The sequence below is a fragment of the Amblyomma mixtum genome, chromosome 1 (genome assembly GCF_055824585.1).
Source record: "Amblyomma mixtum isolate Tamu chromosome 1, ASM5582458v1, whole genome shotgun sequence".
Lineage (NCBI taxonomy): Eukaryota > Metazoa > Arthropoda > Arachnida > Ixodida > Ixodidae > Amblyomma > Amblyomma mixtum.
Window position 1 is genome coordinate 149,783,579 of NC_143012.1, and position 23,276 is coordinate 149,806,854.

General features: G+C 50.1%; 1 protein-coding gene across 2 annotated transcripts in view; it reads left to right on the forward strand.

The window, feature by feature from the left end:
• The window catches only part of LOC149367940 (transient receptor potential cation channel subfamily M member-like 2), a 175,169-nt gene that overhangs the window by 130,297 nt on the left and 21,596 nt on the right, over window positions 1-23,276 (forward strand). For both annotated transcript variants that reach the window (XM_089558021.1, XM_089558013.1), the window contains exons 12-18: window positions 419-503; window positions 8,055-8,226; window positions 9,455-9,598; window positions 12,793-13,023; window positions 14,044-14,218; window positions 14,986-15,051; window positions 15,957-16,065. In XM_089558021.1, the coding sequence (XP_089414147.1) occupies window positions 419-503; window positions 8,055-8,226; window positions 9,455-9,598; window positions 12,793-13,023; window positions 14,044-14,218; window positions 14,986-15,051; window positions 15,957-16,065 (982 nt within the window). The remainder of the gene's footprint in view (window positions 1-418; window positions 504-8,054; window positions 8,227-9,454; window positions 9,599-12,792; window positions 13,024-14,043; window positions 14,219-14,985; window positions 15,052-15,956; window positions 16,066-23,276) is intronic.

Here is a 23,276-nt window from a genome sequence, read left to right on the forward strand (position 1 = left end):
TCCGCTTCTTTTGCCGCTTCTTCACTTTGTTGCAAGGTGCTGTATGACTGTTTGTTCGACGTTCGCGTGGCGCTGTGTGAAGAATTGGCCTGGTGTACACTGTCCCGGACGGGGCTGTATTTTCGCTCTCCGGTCATCGTGGCAGGCTGTAGGCTCCTTTTAGCATAGTCTGGTGTCTGGTTGGTTTGCTTTTACGTTCCGCATCTTGACAGGTGTCCTTTGGTATTGGCTAGGTAATTCTGCGGCGCGTGGCGGCGTCGCTACTCTCCACGCTGTTTCTTGTAGTCAGCGGGTAATGAATGAACCCACTAGTACATGGCGCTGTTTCTTTGCAGTTCAGAATTGCGCTAGCTGATGCGAGTGAACGAAGTGTGTGCGCCGCCGTATGACGTGGAACATATGCGTGTGTCCCTCGCAGAGCCTGACCTGGAGGAGGAGAAGGACGACCGGGAAGGGGACGAGGACATCCTCCTGCAGGATGGACAGACGCGAGCCATCGACATGTGAGCCCTGCCTTCGCGCCTCTGCATTGCGCTCACTCACGTCTCGATACGAAACTCCACGGCAACAGAGGGAAGGGGGAAGGCAGGGATGTTAACCGGAAGGGAGTTTCGCTGGGAAGACGAATGAGGGGAAAGAGAGAAGGGGCGAGGAGCACAGTCACAATCTGTTCCTCAAGGCAGTCGCTGTCATGTAGCAAAACAGTGCGGTCTCTTTTGGTACCGCAGTGTCCATTCGTGTGGAGGTTCTTGGCTGATGAACTCAACTTGCACTGCGTTGTGTGCTCCTGGAGTGCTCAGGCTAGAAAGCGAAGCACGCAGGACATTCATAAAGCACGTGGCCATTGTAATTACTTGCAGATCTTGGCCATGGTCAGGACCGTGGCTTTTATCTGGATCAGTCATAGGCGTTCGGCATTGGGAATGTGGCAACATCTCTGACCCAGTGGACGTACAAGACTTCGGTAGCGGTGGCCAGATAAAATCAGAGGCATTAGATACGGCAGCACCGGACGCCGGTCTCCTTTGTTGATTTAGTGAGGTTGTTGTAGGAGGTGGACTAACCGCAGTGGTGCTTGAGGCCTTCCCTTCAAAGGTGATTGGCTTTTTGAGGGCCTTGGGCGGCGCGAACGACGTCGTCGTACCTTTGCAGCGGCCACCCTTTGTGCGTGGAATGGACTCGTACCGTTTGTTTCAGTACCGCTCGTTCATTCTTTAGACAGGGGCAGTCTTTCAATGGAAAGTAGTGAAGGCTACGGTAATTGGCGGACTTTAAGGCAGTCGCGCGGGGTTGGTGGGGTTGATGCAGACGCCACTCACATGACCAATCCTCATGCAGTTCTTGCACGGTAGTGGCTTAGGTACCAAATGTCGAACTGGATGTCGGAAGTGCCGAACCTTCACGTACGATGGCATACAGTTACCCTTGAAGATCAGCTTGATGCATTTAGACCTTCCGAGGCGCTGAACCTGGATTATCGAAATGCTGTTGGTCGCCGGCTTGATTAAGATTGGAAAATCGACGTCATGGATGGCGGTGTCGACATTGTAAATTACGCCAGCTGTCTTCGTGGATAATAGGGCGCACGCTGATATTGCCGAGCTTGGTGATGGCGGTGAAATTTTCTAGTGCGCTCCGTTCCTTGGCATCAATTGCAATGACGTTTTTGTAGGGGTTTACTCTCAAGTCTTTGATCCCTCCTGGTACAAGGTTTTCCAGATGCACAGAGGTGACTTGCCTGTTCAGGATGCTCAGGTTGTCGATTGGTTACTGAGGCACAAACAAGACGGTATGGGGCGCGACACTTCACGCCGTGATTACGGGCTTTATGAGGATGTCTCGGCATGTCTGCGCAGTCTGCGCTTGGCCTTCTTGCTAACGGCCGGTACGAACCCGTCGCCGGACGAGGAGTCATCACTTGGCGCCTAGTACACCACTGTGTCCAGGCTGCTTGAGTCAGTCGGGTGGCAGTGGAGCTTTCTGTGGGTGGGCGCTGTAGACCCGCTGGGTTCCAAAGGAGGCCCAGCAGCCTTCACTTCCATCGCCGTGACAAACATGGAGGGACGGCTGGTGGTTATGGCACAAAAACCAGAAACCTGCATCGTAGTGAAGTCAGCATTCTGATAATAACTGTTTCGTTTCGATCCCCCCAGGACAACAGGAAAGCATAGAGCGAGGCACCTTCGCTTGTGTTGCACGGTTTTCACCGTATTCACGCAGCCGGCACGAGGGCCTACAGGAGCGCGTCTGAGAGGGGGATGTGCACAAAACGGCTTTGTGGTTAACCAGGCATAACTTTCGGTCGGTTATTCTGCACTTGGAGAGGAGAATATAGGGACCGTAAGAGGGGGCTCTATGGAGTAGTTTAGCCTGGCGCGTGTATTCGCTGCCAGTGAAAACAAACTAACAAACATAATGGGGATCGAGAAACCCAGGGTTTGCTATTGAGTGGGTAGGGGTTACTGGTCCAAGGGGGGGGGGGGGTAGTGGAAGGTTCCTTGGCGCCGAGTGGACTATCCAGCGTCGATTCCGGCGTATCTTAAAGGGTGTTTGAGGCATGCGGTTCAGCTTCTGAAGCAATTTCTAATTTCTTAAAGGTGAAGGCTATCGGAACGCGTCGAGCGACGGTGCCTTACAGATCCTGACTCTAGGTACAGCCGCAAAAACCTCCAACTGCCGTGAAACTGTGGTGAAACCTGTGCCGTTTACACAGCGAGGCTTTCCAAGGTTTAAGCTGTATCGGCGATAGCGTCATTCTGAGACCGAAAGCTCCGGCATTGATCTAGTGATCGCTGAGAATAGCATTTCGCCAGACCTTGGAGTGGCCGCTGTCATGTGGCTGAGGCAGAGAGTGTGGGGGCGCCGCACAGCTCTCGCCGTCTTCTTCGGCACGTAGAAGAAGTCATCGGTATACGAGGGTGACTGAAAAGTAATGTAACAAGATCTCGAATGGTGGTGGCAGTGGTGCCGATGTACAGGCGGAATTAGCCTTACAGTGGCCTGTCGGTGATTGCTCCGCCTGAGTCACTGATTTATGTGTCTACATCTCTACCACTGTTATTTAAAAACGTTCGTACTGATCGTGGCACTAATCGCCGTTCAGGGGTAGGAGGGGGGACAAACTTAGTTCCACAGTAATAAACAGGGGTATGTCACTGTCACGAATTACATTTCAACATGGCCACTGTGTCTACCAGAACTTTCGTTGGCGCGGTGCACGAAGACAGCGATGACGGCGCAGAAGAAATCTGCGTCAAGTACTTGAAGTCACATCTTGGCAGCTTGCAGAACCTTTGAATCGCTGCTGAGGCGCCTATCACCCAGGTGCCGCCTTGAATGGTCCGATGGGGTTAAGGTCACCGAGTACCACTTTGGGATTGTCGGGAGGTCGGGATTAGGATGAAAGCGCACATCGCACATCGCGAAATTCAAACCAATTACATCCCCCCCCCCCCCCCCCGCTAAGGTGGGGGCAGCGGTCTTTTAGGGCTTTTACAAAGAGCTGTGTCAGCTATTTTTCTCACGAGGGTAGCAACAACAAATGTAACGCACTGGGGCGGTGGCGGGAGGTAATTTGCAGAAAATCATCTGGACATCTGTCAACATGCGTCGTGCTGCTGCTCTACAATGCCCGACCGCACTCTGCCAACAGCATGCATGTATTACTGCAGCGATTCCGGCGGGAGACACTGGGTCATCCTCCCTGAGGCTCAACCTGGCACCCAGTGATCTTCACGTCATCAGACTGCTGAAGAAGCACCAGAGCGGCAGGCGATTCAGGAGCCATACGGAAATTCAGCAAGACGTCATGACGTGACTTCAGGGACTTGACGAAGATTTATAAATGCGATAGCTTTAGAGTTGTAAGACCAAAACCCCGCCGATGTTTGAGAAAAAATGCGCTGATTGGTAGAGAGAGGTTACGGGACTATGTGACGTCATCACAAACTGCCCACCTGGTAGTGAGCAACATGGTTTCTAGACAGCAACCTAGATAGAGAATCGGAATCAAAAGTTGAAAAGAAGTGACATATCCTAATGTCGGTACCGTGATAGCATAGCGGATAAGTGGAACTGCAGCGGTTGATGGGCCGACAATTTTAACAAAACTGCCGCAAACACTCACAGAAGCAGCGGCGAAACGCAAAAAGGCGCCCATCTGCTGTGCGATGTCATTGCATGTTAAAGGTCCCCAGTTGGTCGAAATTATTCCGGAGGCCTCCTCTACGGCACCTCTTTCTGTCTTTCATCTTTCCCTCCCTCCTTTGTCCCTTTTTTACGGAGCATTTCGGGTTTCGACCGAGGTACGTGAGACAGTTACTGCGTCATTTTCTTTCCTCAAATCCTGTTTTCAATTTTCAAATGTAAAATCTAGTGCTGTCGCATTCCACTCTTAAGGTGACTGAGGCGTCCCCATAGATTTTCTGCGCCGGCATTCATGCCGTTGTGTACCGTTTAAACATATTGTCACGAATATTACACAGCACACAGAGACACAAGAACTGCTCCAGTCTGCCGAGCGGTCACCAGCAAGAAGACGAACCACTTCTTCTTCCTCGTCACAAGCGAGATGGCGAAGCACTTCTTCTTCGTCCACTTCTGAGCTATACGAATACGAATTTAAGGTGCTCCCCTTTGGACTATGCTCAGCGCCGGCTACTTTCCAACGCATGATGGACACTGTCTTGTCTGGGCTCAAGTGGCAGACGTGCCTCGTATACCTGGACGATGTCGTCATTTTCTCGCCCACCTTCGAGCAACACTTGGAGCGGCTGCGCACAGTGCTCCGGGCGCTCCAATGTGCGCAACTTACGATCAAGCCCGAGAAATGCTATTTCGGATTTGAGGAGCTTCGTTTCCTCGGCCATGTTGTCAGCGCGCGCGGTGTTCTCCCAGATCCCGACAAGACCGCTGCTGTCTCCAGTTTCCCGCGGCCCACTGACAAAAAGACCCTTCGACGTTTTTTGGGACTGTGCTCTTACTATCGACGATTCGTCCAAGATTTTTCCAAAATAGCTGAACCCTTAACAGCGCTGACCAGAGACGACACACCCTTCTTGTGGGGAAGCGACCAAGAGGATGCTTTCGTGGAGCTCCGCCACCGCCTGCAACGTCCACCGATACTCGCCCATTTCGATGACGCCGCAGCAACTGACATACACACTGATGCTAGCAACGTAGGCCTTGGGGCGGTCCTGGTACAGTGGCAGGATGGCGCCGAACGAGTCATCGCATACGCAAGCCGTACACTTTCGCGCTCGGAATGCAACTATTCAACGACTGAGAAAGAATGTCTTGCGGTAGTCTGGGCCATCAGTAAGTTCCGCCCATACCTATACGGAAGACCATTTCGCGTTGTCAGTGATCACCACTCCTTATGCTGGCTGGCCAGCCTCAAAGATCCATCTGGGCGGTTGGCGAGGTGGAGCCTCCGTTTGCAGGAGTACGACGTAACGGTCGTGTACAAGTCGGGGCGGAAGCACCAAGACGCGGATTGTTTATCACGCGCGCCAGTGGACCTTGCTTCCCCGGAAATCACTGAAGACTTCTCTTTCCTTGGTGCTGTTAGCGCAACCGATATGGCGCAGCTTCAAAGGGAAGACCCAGAGTTAGCGCCGCTCATCGCGTACCTGGAAGGCTGCGACGGTCCCCGCATTCCTCGTGTTTTTCTTCGTGGACTCAAATCCTTCACTCTGCAGAACGGCGTCCTCTACAAGCGCAACTTTGAGAGCAACACTGCAACATTTCTGCTCGTAGTCCCGTCCGAGTTGCGACCTGATATCTTGAGCGCTTGCCACGACGAACCATCTGCCGGCCACCTGGGGGTCAGTCGTACCTTAGCGAGGATTCGGCAGAGGTACTACTGGCCAAGATTACTTCCATCAGTGCGGACATACGTCAAAACCTGTCGCGACTGCCAGCGCCGTAAGTCTCCTCCCTTCAAACCCGCAGGATTTCTTCATCCCATAGCGCCTCCGAAGACGCCTTTCCAACAAGTGGGAATGGACCTACTCGGCCCTTTCCCGAAGTCATCCACTGGAAAACGTTGGATTGCTGTCGCGACGGATTATTTGACGCGGTACGCTGAGACAACGGCGCTTGCAAACGGAACTGCTGTCGAAGTGGCTACGTTTTTTGTACACAACATCGTGCTGCGTCATGGCGCTCCTGCGGTTATAATTACTGACCGTGGAGCTGCTTTCACAGCCCGCTTGACTCAGGCAGTCCTAGATCTGACCCACACCAGCCATAGGCGTACAACAGCGTACCACCCACAGACAAATGGTTTGGTAGAGCGCCTTAACAGAACCCTGGCCGACATGCTCTCCATGTATGTGGATGTGGAGCATAAAACATGGGACCAAATTCTCCCATACGTAACGTTCGCTTACAATACGGCCCTGCAAGAGACAACGCGGCTCACGCCCTTCCAGCTTGTCTTCGGTCGTCCAGTTGTTACTTCTTTGGATGCCATGTTGCCCGTCGACCCTCAGTGTGTCCTAGAGCCAGATCTTGACGTCGCCACTTTCGTTCAGCGGGCTGAAGAAGCACGTCAACTGGCCAGGCAGCGAATACACCGTCAACAGCACGCCGACGCTGACCGCTACAATCTCGGACGGCGATTTGTTACGTACGAACCAGGCGACCACGTGTGGGTTTGGACACCAGTTCGTCGCCGTGGGTTGTCCGAAAAATTACTGCGCCGATACTTCGGACCTTACCGAGTTCTCCGCCGCATTAGCGACGTGACGTACGAAGTTTCACCGGCAACCCCAGGCCGCCCTTCGCGCAGACCACCGCATCCGGATGTTGTGCACGTCGTTCGTATGAAGCCGTACCACGACCGTCCTGCTGATTGTACTTGACGCTGAGTGCCGCCGGTTGTGTGTCGTGATAGCTGTGTCTGACTTTCCGTGTCTAACCCATTTTCCCCTCTGTGAAAGCGGCCCGCATCGAGGCGATGCTGCAGGGGAGGGAGCAATGATACAGCTCAGAAGTGGACGAAGAAGAAGTGCTTCGCCATCTCGCTTGTGACGAGGAAGAAGAAGTGGTTCGTCTTCTTGCTGGTGACCGCTCGGCAGACTGGAGCAGTTCTTGTGTCTCTGTGTGCTGTGTAATATTCGTGACAATATGTCTGAACAAGCATGATGACTGCGTTGAAATGAAATTTTTACCGATGACACACTGCTGCATATCAGCATATCGGCCTATTGGATAAAGTTCCTCCATGCGAACTCTTGTTACCTCACTTTAAGAATCACCGTCACATTTTTTTCCTCCGCGGGAATCCATCATGTGGTGTTGGCTAGGCCACAGTGGGGACGCATTGTTGCTCTGCGCCATTTTAGGCACTGACGCAATGCTCCAGGCAGGAACGCTTGTGCGTGTGTTCGGTGTGTCCTCCGTTTCATGTCCTGTCTGTTGTTGCGTGGCAATTCCAAAAAAGTGACGAAACGACTCGCCCAAAACTTAACGCTTCTGTTCTTATGTTGTTTGGGTTGTCGGAGGTTGGTTGGTTGTGACTGAGAGAAGGATGAAAAGGAAAAGTGCACGGGCCTGCCGACTGGCTCAAGCCGAGCCACCACCGCTGCCACGTGCAGATAGAGGAGAGTTGAAAGATAAGAGGAAAGAGAAAAAGAGAGTAAAGACGCGCGTCGCAACAGATAAAAACAGATAAATGGCCGTAGCTCGAAGTCTGCAACCTCACCCGTTGTCGGAGGAAGCGAGCTCGACAGTTTTATACTCACGGTGCGCGCTTGGTGCAGCGTGTTTGAACTAGACTCGAAACGAGTCACATTCCGTGGAAAAAAGGCTCGCGTGCGCCGTAGCGGCCACCTCTGCCCTGCATTCTAGTTTGCACCGATGGGCGCCGTCCTGGAGGGCCCTTCCGAGGCTCTCTCCACTGCCTACTACTTGGGTGACGTCGCGAAGGGCCGGTGTGTGAACAGAGCACGTGATCGATGAACTCACCTTAGTGGCCCTGCAGACCTAGCGCAGGCCAGTGCAGCCGTTCAGTGCAGTGCAGTGCAAATTCGCTGTGTGCGCGCGCGCAGGCAGCCGTCTTCGGAGCCGGGGCTGATGTCGGAGACGAAGGTGTCCTTCCAGCCCGAGGTGATGACGACGCTGCTGCGAGACCGGGAGCTGTTCGTGCCGTCACCGCCGCCGCTCTGGAAAATGGTCCACCAGATGTGGAGCGCACCAATCACCAAGTTCTGGACATTCCAGGTGCGCCGTGTGCCGACCTGTGTGATTGGCCGTGTCTGTTGGCGCCTCTGACGACAGAAGTAAACATTTCATCATGCAGGATAGGATGTTTTGGTGCTTGGAGATTCTGTCCTTCTAATCAGGGTGACTCCCACGTGTGAGAAAGACTCGAAGTTCACTTTGAGTCCCACCTGAGGGAACTTCAGGTGGTTGCTATCATTCGAAAGGCTGCCAAAATCGGCGCAAAAAAAAAAGAGACCAGGATAGAGCGGCCACGGACGCTACAGATTGCTTAACGTATTAAACGAGTGGCAGTCGTCCTTCTTATCTTCCCTTCAGGAAGTTGAATGCATACTTGAAAGAAAATAGCTTCGAGGATATTCAAAGCTATACGGAAGGTGGCTTCGTGGTTGATAAGCTCCTAAAAAAAAAAAAGCTAGTAAAACTTTGAGAAAGAACTTCGTCGTAGTAAATTTCAACCCAGCACGGAAGAAGAGGGCAGCCCTCACTTGCTGACCGACGGAAGTTTGGAGGCCGTTAAGAAGCTAGTCAATGATCTGAGCGCGATCAGGAAAATCCCACAAACCAGAATGCCCGCTGTGTGTCAGAAATTTTCATTAACGCCTCTTAAAGGCCTTACCTGTTGATGACCCTATCCTAGTCCGTATAGTTCCGATCAAGTGTTTCACGAAGTGGAGAATGACCTGGTACTGGAGAATGAGCCAGAAGACGGTACGAGCCGCATTAAGCTTGCAAATCAGCCTCAGCCGCGTGTGCAGATTTATGGTGCAAGCCTAAGCGGGGGGGGGGGGGGGGGGGGGGGGGGGCTGTCGGCGTCCCCAAGCGAGAACTTTTACTTACGAAAACCATGCTTGACTCATTTCTTCGACGTAAGCAGTCCAACAAATCCATGGTTCGAATTGAAGACCCCCTCCCTGGCGCCCCCTCCAGTAGTGACCCATAAATCCACCCGTGCTCAGCCGGCTGCGAGCACCCGTGCGCGCTACGGTGAACTGACATGCTAGATTATGGGCGGCGCTCTCTCTTACCCAACTTGCAAATCGAAGCGCGAAAAGGTTGATGAAAGCAACGTCAAGGGGAACCATACGTTAATTACTGGAAGTTCTATCTGAGAATGAGTTCTTCCAAGGGCCCTGCTGCGACGGAATTTCGCGTATTTTCACGCTGCACCGGTTTTACTCAAGTGCCACCGGTAGGTGAATGCCTCCCTCGCGACCCTGTGCCGCAGATTTTCTACATCGCCTACCTGGCACTGTTCAGCGTGGCCGTGCTGCTGCCCTCGTGCGGCAACCGATACGTGGACACGGCTGTGTGCGCCTGGACGGCCCTCATCGCCATGGAGTCGGCAAGACGTACATACGTGCTCCATAAGGTACGACTGCGCCACCTGATGTGGCTTCCTCTTTCCCCGGACTTGCTCTACTATCAGCCAGCGTTGGAATGCGGCATGGTCGCTGGCCTGTCTTGAATACTACTCTACCTGCTTCTTGACAGTGTTACGGGAAATGGAGTTCCACCCTCACGGGTTGTCAGTGAACGTTAAAGAACCCCAAGTGGTCGAAATTTCCGGAGCCCTCCACTACGGCGTCCCTCATAGCCTGAGTCGCTTCGGGACGTTAAACCACCATAAACCGCACGGGTTCTCAGTCACTTCTAGGATCAGCGCTTCGACTCTGCTTCCCAGGATCGCTGCTGTCTCGCTCGCGCCGTCGCCACCTCATCGCGTGAGGTATTGCTGCGCTCCCTTATAAATAGGTCTATAGACAGTCTATAGACTTTTTATTTACTTCCTATATATATATCTATACCGGGTGTTTTTTTTAGAAGGTCCAAAATTTTTAAAGAAAGGTAAATGTTGTATTAGCAGAATTGGAGATTGCCAAACAGTCCAGCCAAGAAAAAAGATTTTCATGAAAAAATTTTTTGCGCGCGTAACGAAGCGAGAAAAAGCCACCCTGGTAATTTTTTAATATCTTTAGCCCAACTACAAGAAAACGCCAGACCTCGCCTTACGAGGCACAAGGAAAAATGGCTTGTACCTACACCTCGCACCTCATACCATACGCAATCTTTGAAATATATTACTCCCACATTACTCAATAGTTTAGAGTCGTCGAATTTCGATCCCGCATACGAACCTAAACATACCATTAGTCTGTTCTGTCGGCAGAAATTATTATAGTTGTCTTAGATCTTGTAATGTGAGACGTTTTCTGCGCTGTAATTATTGTACCCATGTCCCTTGTAGAAATTTACTGTCGCTTCAATTCGTTACATACTGTGTCCAGAATGTCTAAAACATTGTACTTCATCTGTTTTTTTTCTGTTTTCTTTTTTTTCTGTGTTTGAAGCTTTACAAACTGTTGTTTGCCTTGCAATGTTGAATTTGTATTTATTTGTTGCTCTTGAACTATATTGCCTCTGTAATATGTATCTGTATTTATTTTTCCTTTGTTATGGTGATGTTGTTTCCGACACGCTGCAGTGCCACCATGTAGGGGGCCGGGGCCCTTGTCAAGCTGTTTTTACAGCTTTTAGTCCCGGCTCCTACCTTTTCGAAAGGAAAGGAAATAAAGAGAGAAATTTCGAAAAAAAAAAAAATTCCTTTAGATTTGTTTTAACCCTGGGGCTATACTGAGGGCTACGGCGGACACCAGGTAAGAGGCAAACTACTTTAATTAGTTCGGTGATTAACTGAATACGTTAATTAACTTTTATAATTTTTGTTTTAGGGGATATGTTGTATTAGCAGAATTGGAGATTGCCAAACAGTCCAGCGAAGAAAAAAGATTTTCATGAAAAAATTTTTTGCGCGCGTAACGAAGCGAGAAAAAGCCACCCTGGTAGGCAGCTTCACACTGTAACACAGCGTCTGTGAGCGCCTGTGACGTAGCTCGCTCCGCCCTGCACTTTGTGTCAATGCGTTTTTGTTCCAGCGTGGCATTCCATGAGGCTGCGGAGCGAAGCGAGATAAGCAGTAATAGCGCAGGCCGCCAGTCCTGGACGCGTGACGCAAAGAGCAGGGCGGAGTGAACTACGTCAGAGGCGCTCCCGCCGCTGCGTTACGGTGTGAAGATGCCTACCAGGGTGACTTTTTCGCGCCTCGTAACGTGCGTGAAAAATTTTTAATTGAAATTGTTTTTTCTCGGTTGGACTGTTTAGAGGACGATCTCCAATTCTGCGAATACAACATATCCCCTAAAACAAAAATTAGAAAAGTTAATTAACATATTTAGTTAATCAGCGAACTAATTAAAGCAGTTTTCCTCTTGCCTGGCGCCCGCCGTAGCCTCCAGTATAGCCCCAGTGCTAAAATAAATCTAAAGCAATTTACCTTTTTTTTTAAATTTTGGACCTTCTAAAAAAACACCCGGTATATATATATATATATATATATATATATATATATATATATATATATATATATATATATTGTTTTTGTCTATTCATAATCTATAGACTGTCTATAGACAAAAGTCTACTAAAAGCGCATGGCCATAAACCTATAGATTGCTCTGTAGGATTTGTCTATAGACAGTCTATAGACTTTATAGACAGGAGTCTATAGACACTCTATAGACTGTCTACAACTTTTTTGTAAAGGCTGCTTTCAGCTCGCCCTCCTTGGCATATCTGCCCACTGTTTCCCTTCGAGACACTTTGTTTTCCCGACGCGCTGGGTGTCTCAGCATTGCGCCATATTCGCCTTTGTCTGAGGGTGCCTGGATGTCAGCGTGGCGACACTGGCTTGGGAGCTCCCTACTTTGTCTGGGAAACTTCTCCTTCAAAAGAAGTGAGTGCGGCCTGGCAACTAGTCTGCTTCAGTTAGCAGTGGGGATTAATGGGATGGTGTGTATTTACGAAGTGTCCTGCGGCATAATTAAAGTAACTGTCACGCAGGTTGTTGTTTTATGGCGTGGCTCGCATGCCTAGGCGAGTCAAGCAGCGTGGACGAAAGCAGGGAAATACGCAAATATACACACACAACCCGGCCTGAATCTCTACCTCGTTCTGCGCTAGCAGGCTGCTTTTGTGGCTTATTAATTTACTTTTCAGGAATGTAAAGGCGCAGTGACTGTCTCACTTCTCGTTGAATACCTCAACTGGGCCCTGAGTGAAGGGTGGAAGGCGGGAGTCAAAGAATAGGTGCCGTAGAGGAAGGCTCCGGAATAATTTCGACCACTTACGGCTTTTTCACGTGCACTGACATCGCACAGCACACGGGCGCCTTTTGCGTTTCGCCTCCATCGAAACGTGGTTGCCGCGCCGGGGTTCGAACTCGGGAACTCCGACTGAGTAGCATAGCGCCCTAGAACAGGATGAGGAGGTAGAAAAGCAGACAGGGCGAACGATTCGCAGTGCTTGCTTCCGCCCAGACTAGCGCCATTCCGGAGTGCTTTTCATCCGTAGGTGACCTGGACATTGGAGGTACGTCTCTCGGTACGGAAGGTTTGCGGTGCCTTTCGGGAAGTACTGTGCAACGTCGAGCCGTGCGAAAGCGTGTTACCATCAATTTCACGGCAGCCTAGCTCCGCTGAGGGAAGGTAGTGCCGGCTCTCGTTGCAGAGGTACCACGACGTGCCGATGTTCCTGCGCTGCATGGAGGTGCTGCTGATCGCGGCCTTCGTCGCTGTCTACGTGGTTGGCCGGGTGCTGGGTCCGTCGCCCGTCATCAGCCCGTACACCGTCAAGGTGGTGCTGTGCGCCGCCCTGCTGGGCTTTTACTACCGGCAGATCGTCATCTACCTGCCCATCTCGCCCACCCTGGGACCGCTGCTCTACAAAGTGCGACTCATGGTGCGTCTCTGTGCTCCTCTCTATACGAGATGTCGCTGTAGCCTGGCTGGGTCAAAGCAACGGCGCACAGAAGCGCCAAGTATGACCTGTTCGAGCAGCCGTTCATTAAGGCATCTACTCGTTTGCCTGATGAATTTTTTCCCCCGTAAGACAGTGGCACACAGTACACAACCTCTTCTGTTCGAAGTTCAAGGGGATCACGGGGCTTCATGCCGCAACCCCAGGGCAGCTGGTCTTCACTGTCGCTTTCTGCCTAATTCTTTCATGGGTGCACAAAAAAAAAAGAAGAAAAAAACGTTTACACCGATTCTATCGGCAATCTTTTTGAACGTTGGAACTGAAACTTCGCATGTATGGAACAGTCAGAGTTTTACCTTTTCCCTTTCGCTGATCGGTATGAGTTTGTTTATTTAGTCTCTGTTCCGTTTCTTGCGCTTTTGTTTCTAGAGGTCACGAGGGGTTAAGACGGTGCGAACGGGTGCAGCGATCGAGTCCATCGATCATTATGTAACACGCCGTACACGCGCTTCACTCTAGCCTCTCCGCAACTTGATTGGTGACGGCGGTGTCCCTCTCGTCACCCTTTCTCTCTCTTTCCTCTCCCACTTTCCCTCTCCGTCAGCTCGCTTAAAAGTGGAGATGGGGATGTTGTTCTCCACTTTGCCGCCTGCCAACCAAGGTTTCACACGCCACCGACAACGCCAGCACAGCATACTTTTCGCGATAATGGGCATTCTGATGTCAAGGCATTAAAAATACATTTGGCAAAAACAGCCCATGGGCCACAGCGTGCTGCGCTACTCCGGTATCCAATCACAGCAGTAAACGAAATCATAATTTCAACTTTTCACTGTATTGAACACGTCAGAAGTATCACCTATAATTATATTTCGTGGTTAGATTTTTCTTTGAGGAAGAAAAAAAAATCATTAACGACGGGCTTTTTTAATACTGCGGAGGAGCACAGCGAGATGAAGGTCATGGGCGCGAGCGGAGGAGCTTCACTGCGGCTCTTCGCAGGTGGCCGAGGACTTTGTGAACTTCATGCGCATGGCACTGCTGGTGATCATCAGCGGGGGCATCGTGGCCCACGCGCTGCTCTACCCGGACTACCCGTTCAACGTGGAGCTGCTGCGGCGGACCTTCCACAGGGCATGGTTCTCCCTCTTCCTCACGCCCATTTCGGACCTGGAAGGTACGCGGGCTCGGCACGCTTCGCCAATTGTTCGGCCATCAGTCACACAAAGGATTGAGGGGGCCGCAGTGCTCTTAGTCCCTAAGCAATAACGACGCTGCGACAGCCATTATTCCCTCAGACGACCAACCCTGATGGTGTAATCACAACGGGCCGTCAGTCACAGTTAGTCTCCGCGAGGACTAAACGTTCATCTTGAGGATTATAGGGTGTCGTTAGTCCCATTGTACCCGGTTTTAAATCATATTTGCCTACCGCTTTTTCGCTCGGAGTAACCGTGGAGCCTAGGCCTCTCCAAAGCCAGACGTGCTGCGCGCGGTTCGCCGCTTTTTTTTTTTAGCAATGTGTGTAGCATCTACGCTTCTGTGTGTAGGTCCACTGACTTCAGGTATTAATTATCTTCGTCCGTGTGTGCATGGGGGGCAAGTGGTTATTTAACAGCCTCTGCGCTTGGAGTAGCTGTTTCACCGCTGGCCACGAAGCATCTGAGCGTAATTTCCGGGCATAAAAAAAAATAATTGTTCGTTTCATTTCGTGACAAAAAGGTGCGTAGTCTTGTTTAACAAAGTTACCACGCGGTGCCTTACATAAAACTACCAGTCATTTGCTGATGTATGCTGTCCCATGCTCAACCAACACATATCGTCTGGGCTAGGTAGCCGGCCATGGTGCGTACCCGTGGAGGCCCAGCTGTGCCCAGCGGTGGCCAGCATGAATAAAAACCCTGTTTCCTCCATTCACGTAACTCCACTTGACATTTTTCGCAGGGGATCCGCGCTGCGTCCGACTGAGAGCCACCAACCGTTCATCGGAAGAGTGCCGGATCAGCGACTGTAAGTGAATGCTACCACACTGATGCCTCGCCTGCCTGCTCAGGTTTTGCAATGCTAGGGAAGCGTCACGGAGAGTGCGAGAGATTTGTAGTAATGCGTGCTTCGTTGACGTTGTTGCTGTACGCGCGGCAGTTGTTTAGACGTTAATTAGAATACTACAAGTAATAAGCGAGTAATTGCTCATTGCCATCCACCCAAGCGCAGCCAAACGGCTACAAAGGAAAACTACGGAAGGAATGAACGGAAGGTTGCTCAGAAACTTCGTAGTTAAAGAAAAATTCGCCCCGGTCCGGAATTCGAACCCAGGACCGGAGCAGTCGCTCTACCGACTGAGCTAACCGGGACGCAAGCTTATGGTTGGGCGAGAGCGAATTGATCAATAACTGGAAGTGGGAACAGCGTTGATCAAATGTTTACGGGAATCCCCCAAGGTGGAGTAGATTTGTAATAAGGGAGCAATTACTCATTGGCATTCACCCAAGCGCAGCCATACCGTATGGCCTCGCTTGGGTAGATGCCAATGAGTAATTACTCCCTTATTACAAATCTACTCCACCTTGGGGGATTCCCCTAAACATTTGACGTACTACAGGAAGTTCCCGTATTGGCTACTTGAGCGTTCAGCACAGTCAAAGTTGGTGCATAATTGTTTATTTATGCTCATATAGTATTTCATTTTAATGGCGCGGGGCAACGCATAGTTTTAGCGCCAGCAGAGCAAAATTTTTAGCAGCGCAGAATATGTTCTTAACTTGATGTAGGCTCAAAAGAAAACTTTGGATTGAAGCTTTGGTCTTTCAACACAAAATTTTCGATTGTTTGGAACTGCTCGTTGTAGCTACAGGATAATGGCTTTGCTATATCACTGAGGGGCATGGGTGAGCAGTGTGCGGAAACCCTTGCAGACACCGACTACACCTGCACCAACCCCGGCGTGTGGCCCTACCTGTTTGTCATACAGTTCCTCGTCCTGCTCAAGCTGGTCTTGCTGACGCTACTCTACGCTCTCTTCAGGTGAGGCTCCTTCACTCAGTCGACATTCGAAGGGGCGCTACGCATTCGTGGACGTGGGGCGTTCCATTGTTCCGTGTACAGCGGCGCTATGGAACCCACCAATTAACGGCTCTCACTTGCGCTACAGCGTGGCTGCAAAAGCACTGCAGAGGAATTCACATGTGTTTTGTTCTGAGTACTGGCGGGTCATACTTAGGCCGTAGAAAGCATCTAGGATGTTGCGCTCCCACGAGGCGAAGGTGTAACGGCGATCCGTGCACCGTTTCCTCCCATGAGAGGTACAGTATTTGTCAAAAGTTTAGAGCCCAGGGGGTTTACTTCTTAGCCTTGCAGTGGGACTCCTGAAGCATTCTGGGAAGTCCTACCAATTGAAGGAGGCAGAACCAGAAATCTTCTTACCCAGAGGAAATTTGGAGCGCTGGAGACGCATCACGAACCACACAGTGTGGCTCAGAAGCAAACCCCCTGGGCTCCAAACTTTTGACAAAGGCTGTACATTCTCCGGAGTGCCCTACAGAGGCAGCGTGTCTTTAAGCAACAGGTGACTGCGGGTTTTATTGGCTAATGTACTCGTACGTGCTACACCGCCGGCAATGTTTTCAATAGAGAAAGACCCTCGGACAGCTAGAGGCGTTGTTTTGGCTGCTCGAATGTTTTCCCACCGTTGTAATGCGGGAACCAGTAAAGCGCGGAACGGTAGAGTTGTGTGCACGTGGTTGGTCCGGCTGCAGGATCCGCTCGCGTGACCTAAAGTCCCTAGATACGCTTATCTAGGGACTTTAGCGTGACCGGGTGGGCGCTGCTCGTGGCTCGGTAGACCAGTGCGTTCTACGCACCGCCCAGGTGCTACCACCAATGTCGTGCAGGTGAGTCCTGCCTGGTTCATCCGCATAGAGTGGTCGGTGCGCAACATCTTGTGCAGCTTGTTTCGCAGAAGCCCAGCGGCCGATGCGCACGTAGACTGAGACGATGAATTTGGTTTGGTGCCATGTAAAAGGAAGTTCAAGAAACCCAGACTGAGATCGGCCCCGTCGACGTATGTGATGACTTAACCCTGCGGCACACGGCAGCGCAGCCGGCTCTGTGCTATGGCCAAAACTGGAGGAATCCGTTTACAGCAGCTGCTGCCAAATCAACATCCGTCTTCACCGTCCTGATAGAGTGGCAGTAATATCGCATCACTTTAAAGTCTCGTGGTGAAGCCAAACGCCCAAATGAATTCGACGAGCAAGAGTGCATCTCGAAGGACATTTAATAAAAACTTCTAAATTTTATTCTGGGAATTATACACGCACATTGCGACTGAACGTTAGTGTGCGCAGTCACGCGGGCGGCGTGCCTTTCCCAGATGCCTTTCAGACTGCCACAGCCTCTTCAGCGAACCGCAGATTCACTTCGCTTTTATTGACCTCGCTTAACCCTGTGTGACGCCACTTAGTTCTTATGAGCTTTGATCGAGTCCCACTGACCTTATTTGGTCGTCGGAGGCCATATACTTAAGTTGCCTTTATGAAGATTGGTTCCCGCTTCCAAAGGGGCGACGTTGGCTTCAGTCAAACGCCGGAACACCATTTCATCGTGAGTGAACCTTACCGCCTCCCGGCCTGGCCTCACTTGGACCCGTTCGGACAGGAATTCCTTGACTTATTGCGCATTGATGCTCAGTTGTGGAGAAACCCTGGAAAATCCTTGATGCATCAGACTGGAAGAGAGAGAGAGAGAGAGAGAAAACTCCAGCGAGATGCTTGGTTGCGGTTTTTTTTATGTTTACCACGTTGCGGCCAGAGAGCATTTTGCCAGGCGCGTCAGATTGCCTCTTATGAAGTTCGTGTGTTTATTTAAAGCTGTTAGAGTGTCGCCAAACTAGAAATATATTGTTATCATTACGAGAGATGTTTATGGGTGAACGCCATTTGACGCGCCGTGGCATGTCTAAAACAAAAACTTCGCGTTTGCGAAACCGTTATTTTCTCGAGAATGCATCTGCCGGGCGCATGTGATTCACACGCGTCCGGAACTGCGACGAACACGCACCGCAGTAAGAGGAGGTTTGTTATACAAGCTAAACCTTCCGGTCTCTCCTTGTCACCGTCTTTCGCACTGTTTCAAACAAGACTGTAACAACTAGGCCAACTTGCTGCACTTGTGCAACTCAGAATGTCGTTGGGAGATACCAGAGAGTGACAATTTTTGTACGTGTGCTTTCCTTTTTAGTATTCTTCACAACATATCAGCAGTACTTGACAACGCTTGATGCCTCCGCTTCCTGACTTGCACACGCTGTCCGTCACTACGGAGCGTATACGACCATGCTTGTTCTACGTCACTGTATGCGACGCGCATGGGGCAGTGCATAGAGCATTGTAATCCACTGGCTAGAGTGCCAGCTTCGTGCCATTCACTGGTATATCAACCGGCGTGTTTTCTCCGCACGTTTGCGATAAAGACCGTGCTATGTTCCTTTGCAAACATCCCTATACTTACATCAATATGTTTTTGCTCGTTTCAGTTTTTGCATACACTTTGGCTTAACCGGACCGCTCAGCGCGTGGTTATAAATCTGTAAGGGTGTTGCATAAATTCGGCCGTCCACACAGTGCTTAAAATTAAATTAAAACTAGTTCTAAGGAGCGTTAACACGTTTTGGCGGGCTAGTTGGTTAAGCATCTTGAATAAACAGCGCGAACGAAGACGAGCACAAAAGACAAGAAAACGGACGACACAGCGCTGACTAACAACTGTTAGTCAGTTGTTAGTCAGGGCTAGTTCTAAGGAGTGATGTGGAAGTATTTTTCGACTTTTCGAAGAGGAATCGAAAACTGCACATATCCACTCAGTCTCCTATGTGTTTCGAGTATTCGGAACGACACGGATATTCGGGACAAATAGTATATCCGGGAGAACATTAAAAAATATTTATCGTGTTTGGCGATCTTCGCTGACAGCGAAACGAAAACATGGCGGCTCCGTACCCCGTCCATTGAAGGTGACCGTTTCTTAAACAGGCTATAGGAGTTCTTATTAATGTTACAATGTATTTAACGGCTACGTTTTCACCTGTTCTTGCTGGCTAAATTTTGTTCGTCCGTCAGTGCGTCACACCGCTATAAAAGTGGCCAAAAAAATTCATGGGCGATCAATGCGATTTACCCTGAAGAGAATGTGTTAGCATGTGGGCTCAGATTTCGTGAGCGTGCTGACTCATGGCAACCTCTTGGCGCAGCGGCGTAAATTAGCACGCGTGCCACGAATTTGTGCGGATTTCTGCGTGCTGTTGCGGAGCCTAGTGCCACAGCGCGAGAGGCTGGCAGTTTATCACTCGGTGTCCAGAAAGGCTGTTTGGCATGCTTGTTTTCCATTTGTTTGAAATCATTTGCGATATTATCAAATTTGCTCAAATTAGGTTTCTAGCTTGGTCAAGCGTTTTATCATGCGCCGTAAATCGTAGGCTTCAACAAGGCCTTGTGTTCGAACTTTTGCTCGCGAGTTCAAGGTGCCCACCTTCTCGTGTTTGTAAGCGGCCCCACAAAACCGGCCATGCAACTTGGGCTGGCACGTGCAAGTGCCCGACTGCTCTTGCGTTTGGGCTGTATCCCTCATGGATGAAAGTTGATGAAGATGACGATTTCCAAAGCACAGGCTGGCAGCTTAAAACGCGGGGAGAAAGGCTGCGGCGATGGCCGAGTGGTTTAAAGCGGCGACAAGCGAGGCGATTTGTTCGCGCAGCCGCGGGTTCGATTCCTAGCAAACCGACACATGGAGCCGGAGTTTTCCTTCGCATCGCCCTTCTAATGCTGAGACCTTAACAAAGTGGGACTTCAACCCACCCTTTTAGGTGTGCAACCGATGCCTTCAACAACTCAGCTGCGTCCAAATGTGTTTCTTTATTGGCTTTATTCACTCAGCTACCTCCACAAGACGTCATGTGATGTTTCTAGTTGGTATTTCACTTTACCTGGGCAAACGGTGGTTCATGGTACGAATTACATTTCGTTAAAAAAAAAAATGTTATATTTTTTTAGAGTTTACGCGCTCTCCAATGTATCTTTTTGTTGTCTCTCGAGTTGAAATGCCTAGGCACATTAAAAACAGCAAATCAATTCAGCAAAAACAGCCCGGCAACGCTGACGAGCTATAGGGTAAACACGAGCGCTAGGTGACTGCGCAGTGATGCAAAACTATCGGAAAATTGACTATCGAAAGTGTCGACAGTTTTTTTTAAAGTATCTATACGGTTGGTTGGTTTATGGGGTTTAACATCCCAAAGCAACTAAGGCTATGAGAGACGCCGTAGTGGAGGGCTCCGGAAATTTCGACCACCTGGGGTTCTTTAACTTGCACTGACATCGCACAGTACACTGGCCTCTAGAATTTCTCCTCCAAAGAAATTTCATACGGCTGTCGATAGTACTATCAATAGAACTGTCAATAGAACTGTCAATAGAACTATCGAAAGTACTATCGATAGTACTATCGATAGTACTATCGATAGTACTATTGATACTACTATCGATACTACTGCCCGCCGCGGTGGCTCAGTGGTTACGGTGCTCGGCTGCTGACCCGAAAGACGCGGGTTCGATCCCGGCCGCGGCGACCGAAGTTCGATGGAGGCGAAATCCTAGAGGCCCGTGTTCTGTCCGATGTCAGTGCGCGTTGAAGAACCCCGGGTGGTCGAACTTTCCGGAGCCCTCCACTACGGCGTCCCTCATAACCTGAGTTGCTTCGGGACGTTATACCCGAATAAACCAAGCCAATAAACCAAACAGTCGATACTACTATCGGAAGTACTATCGATAGTACTATCGATAGTCGTTTTTTTACCATCGATAGTTCGATAGTGACTCAACTATCGATAGTAGTAGCGATAATTTTGCATCACTATGACAGCGTCCTTATTTGCGTCCTTACGTTGTTTTAGAGCGGGAGTTTTTTTATGGGAGGCATTCCGCGGGCACCAACAAGATTAGGGAACAAAGTTGGCCAAAGTTTAGATTGCCTCTTTACTCCGGTACCTCGGCAATGCTACATTGTGTAGTCCGAAATTTCAATATACTCAGATTTATTCAACCAGATTTATGGTGGACAACAGCGCGGCGGAGCCTTCGTTCCACCTCGGTTCGTTCCTTCTATCCGTGTTCCACTAAGCTAACGTCCACCGTACACAAGCATCACTCCGTCACACGTGTCTCTTGCAAACAAAAACAGCACAATTTACTGAGAGTGGCGCCAAGTTTTCGCCGAGGTCGCAATAAATTTTCGCGAAAAAGGCACATATCTTAAGATAGCGCGCATGCACGAAGCTGATTAAAAAAAATATTCAGGGGGCACATTGGCTGTCTAAAAGTGCTGCAAGGCGAAAGCGTTCACTGGCGCACTGTTCGGAATTGATTTATTCATTTTTAATTTTTCCCCTGTACTTTTTGTTCTTTTTATTGTTTATTTTTATTTCTAACTTTTTATTTTTCTCTTCAAGTTTTTATTTCTTTACTTTTCTCTTTAATTTGTTGCATTTTTAATTTTTACTCATTTTGAATGTCTTTTTTTAACTTTTTATTTTTTATTTTATTCTTCTGATTTTTACATTTCTGTGGGTGACCTACTTACTACGAATTCGCGCACTCTGACGTCATAACCATTTCGACCAGCCTAAAAGCGTGATACCTCTGCTGACAAACTTCTGCTGACAACCTTCTGTCGACAACGATGAGGCATTAACGGCTTTCGCCTTAAAACGCCAGAAAGTTGAACTGGGCACCTAGTGTGTCGTCGATTATTCGCTTGTATCGGTCGTAGTTCAAGAAAGCGGTCGTCTGCAACCGTACGTACGTTGAAGTGTTTGTACTTTGTGGCACTGTTGGCGGCCCAGGGACAGATGGAGTCAAGCGAGAGGGTAATGGGGAGAAGGAGTGCGCAAACGCTTGCACTGCGGAGTCTGCAGAGAAGCGGGGGATGTGTTGGTGAACAGCGTATGCCCTAGCGCTCTGTTTATCAATGAGCGTGCACACAGGCCTTTTGCGGCATACCGACATCGTGCCTTTGAACGCATGGCACGAGGTGCGTGTAGAGGCGCTGGTTTACGGTTCTCGAATTCGGGCGCGCAGCATCGTCGCAACACAGATATGAGGACCGGCGTGAGCCATCGTCGGCACTGGGAGCTAGCGGTCCGTCTGCAGAGCTCTCGTTGAACCCAACGATTTATGCATTGACAGTTTAAACGTTGCGTAATTTTTATTCTTTTAGGTGTACAGGGAAGAGAAATGCGCATTGTAAAACACGCAATGCGCCGAAAAGGAATGCAGGTAGTAGTAAGCTTGAAGAAAGAAGAGGAAGGAGCCAGGGCCTTTCGGCTGGCACCGGCCGGAAATTTATAACTGCGACGTGCAGAGAGAAATTATTTGAAAGGAGGTGAAAGACGCGCGTCGCACTGAAGCGACGGCGGCTTCGAAGAGGAATGCTGCACTTACAGGGTCACTCTGCCAGCAAAAGCGTGTACCCACACGCTGTGATGCCTCCTTCAGCCAATAAAAGTATTCAGCAGCAACAGCAGCACGTCTAGCGAAAGTATGACGGCTGCTTCAAGGGTGAGGTGAGAGGTGAGAACGCCAGCGTTATCATCAACGGACGGAGCTTCCCCTGTGCTGCGCAGTCGGCAAGACCAGAGAATCACCAGTCTTTTCTTGTGGACCTCGAGGGCGAAAAGAGCTTTTCGGTGCTGATTTCGCCGGACGCTCGGGGAGGGAAATCGGGCGAGGCTCGTACCCGTAGATGACCCTAGCCGGCTGTCTCTGCGAAAGTACCCGAATGAGCTGAAGCAAAGAACCGCTTCACGCGGATGAGCTGATGGCTTTGGACACAAGCCGAAGCTTCAACTTCTATGGCCAATTAGCCGGAGCTCGATCGCCTTCACATGCGACTGGGGAGAGGTTTGGGCGATCCGCGAGAGCAGGGGCAGCATCCGAGGCTCAAAAAAAAAAAAAAAACGAACGGTGCTGTACGTATGCTTTCTTGCTTTAGGGTAGTTCAGGCGTAACACAGCTTAACCGGCGAATTTTTATTTTAAACGAAATTGTGGCGCAGCAGCCTGAATTATTTTTCGTGCACTTCATTAGGGCCTTTAACGCTCATGACAAGGTAGGTACTGTGTTCTCGTAAACACGACTTATGTTTCATTCTGTGGTCCTAATTACTAATCTAATATTACTGGTTCA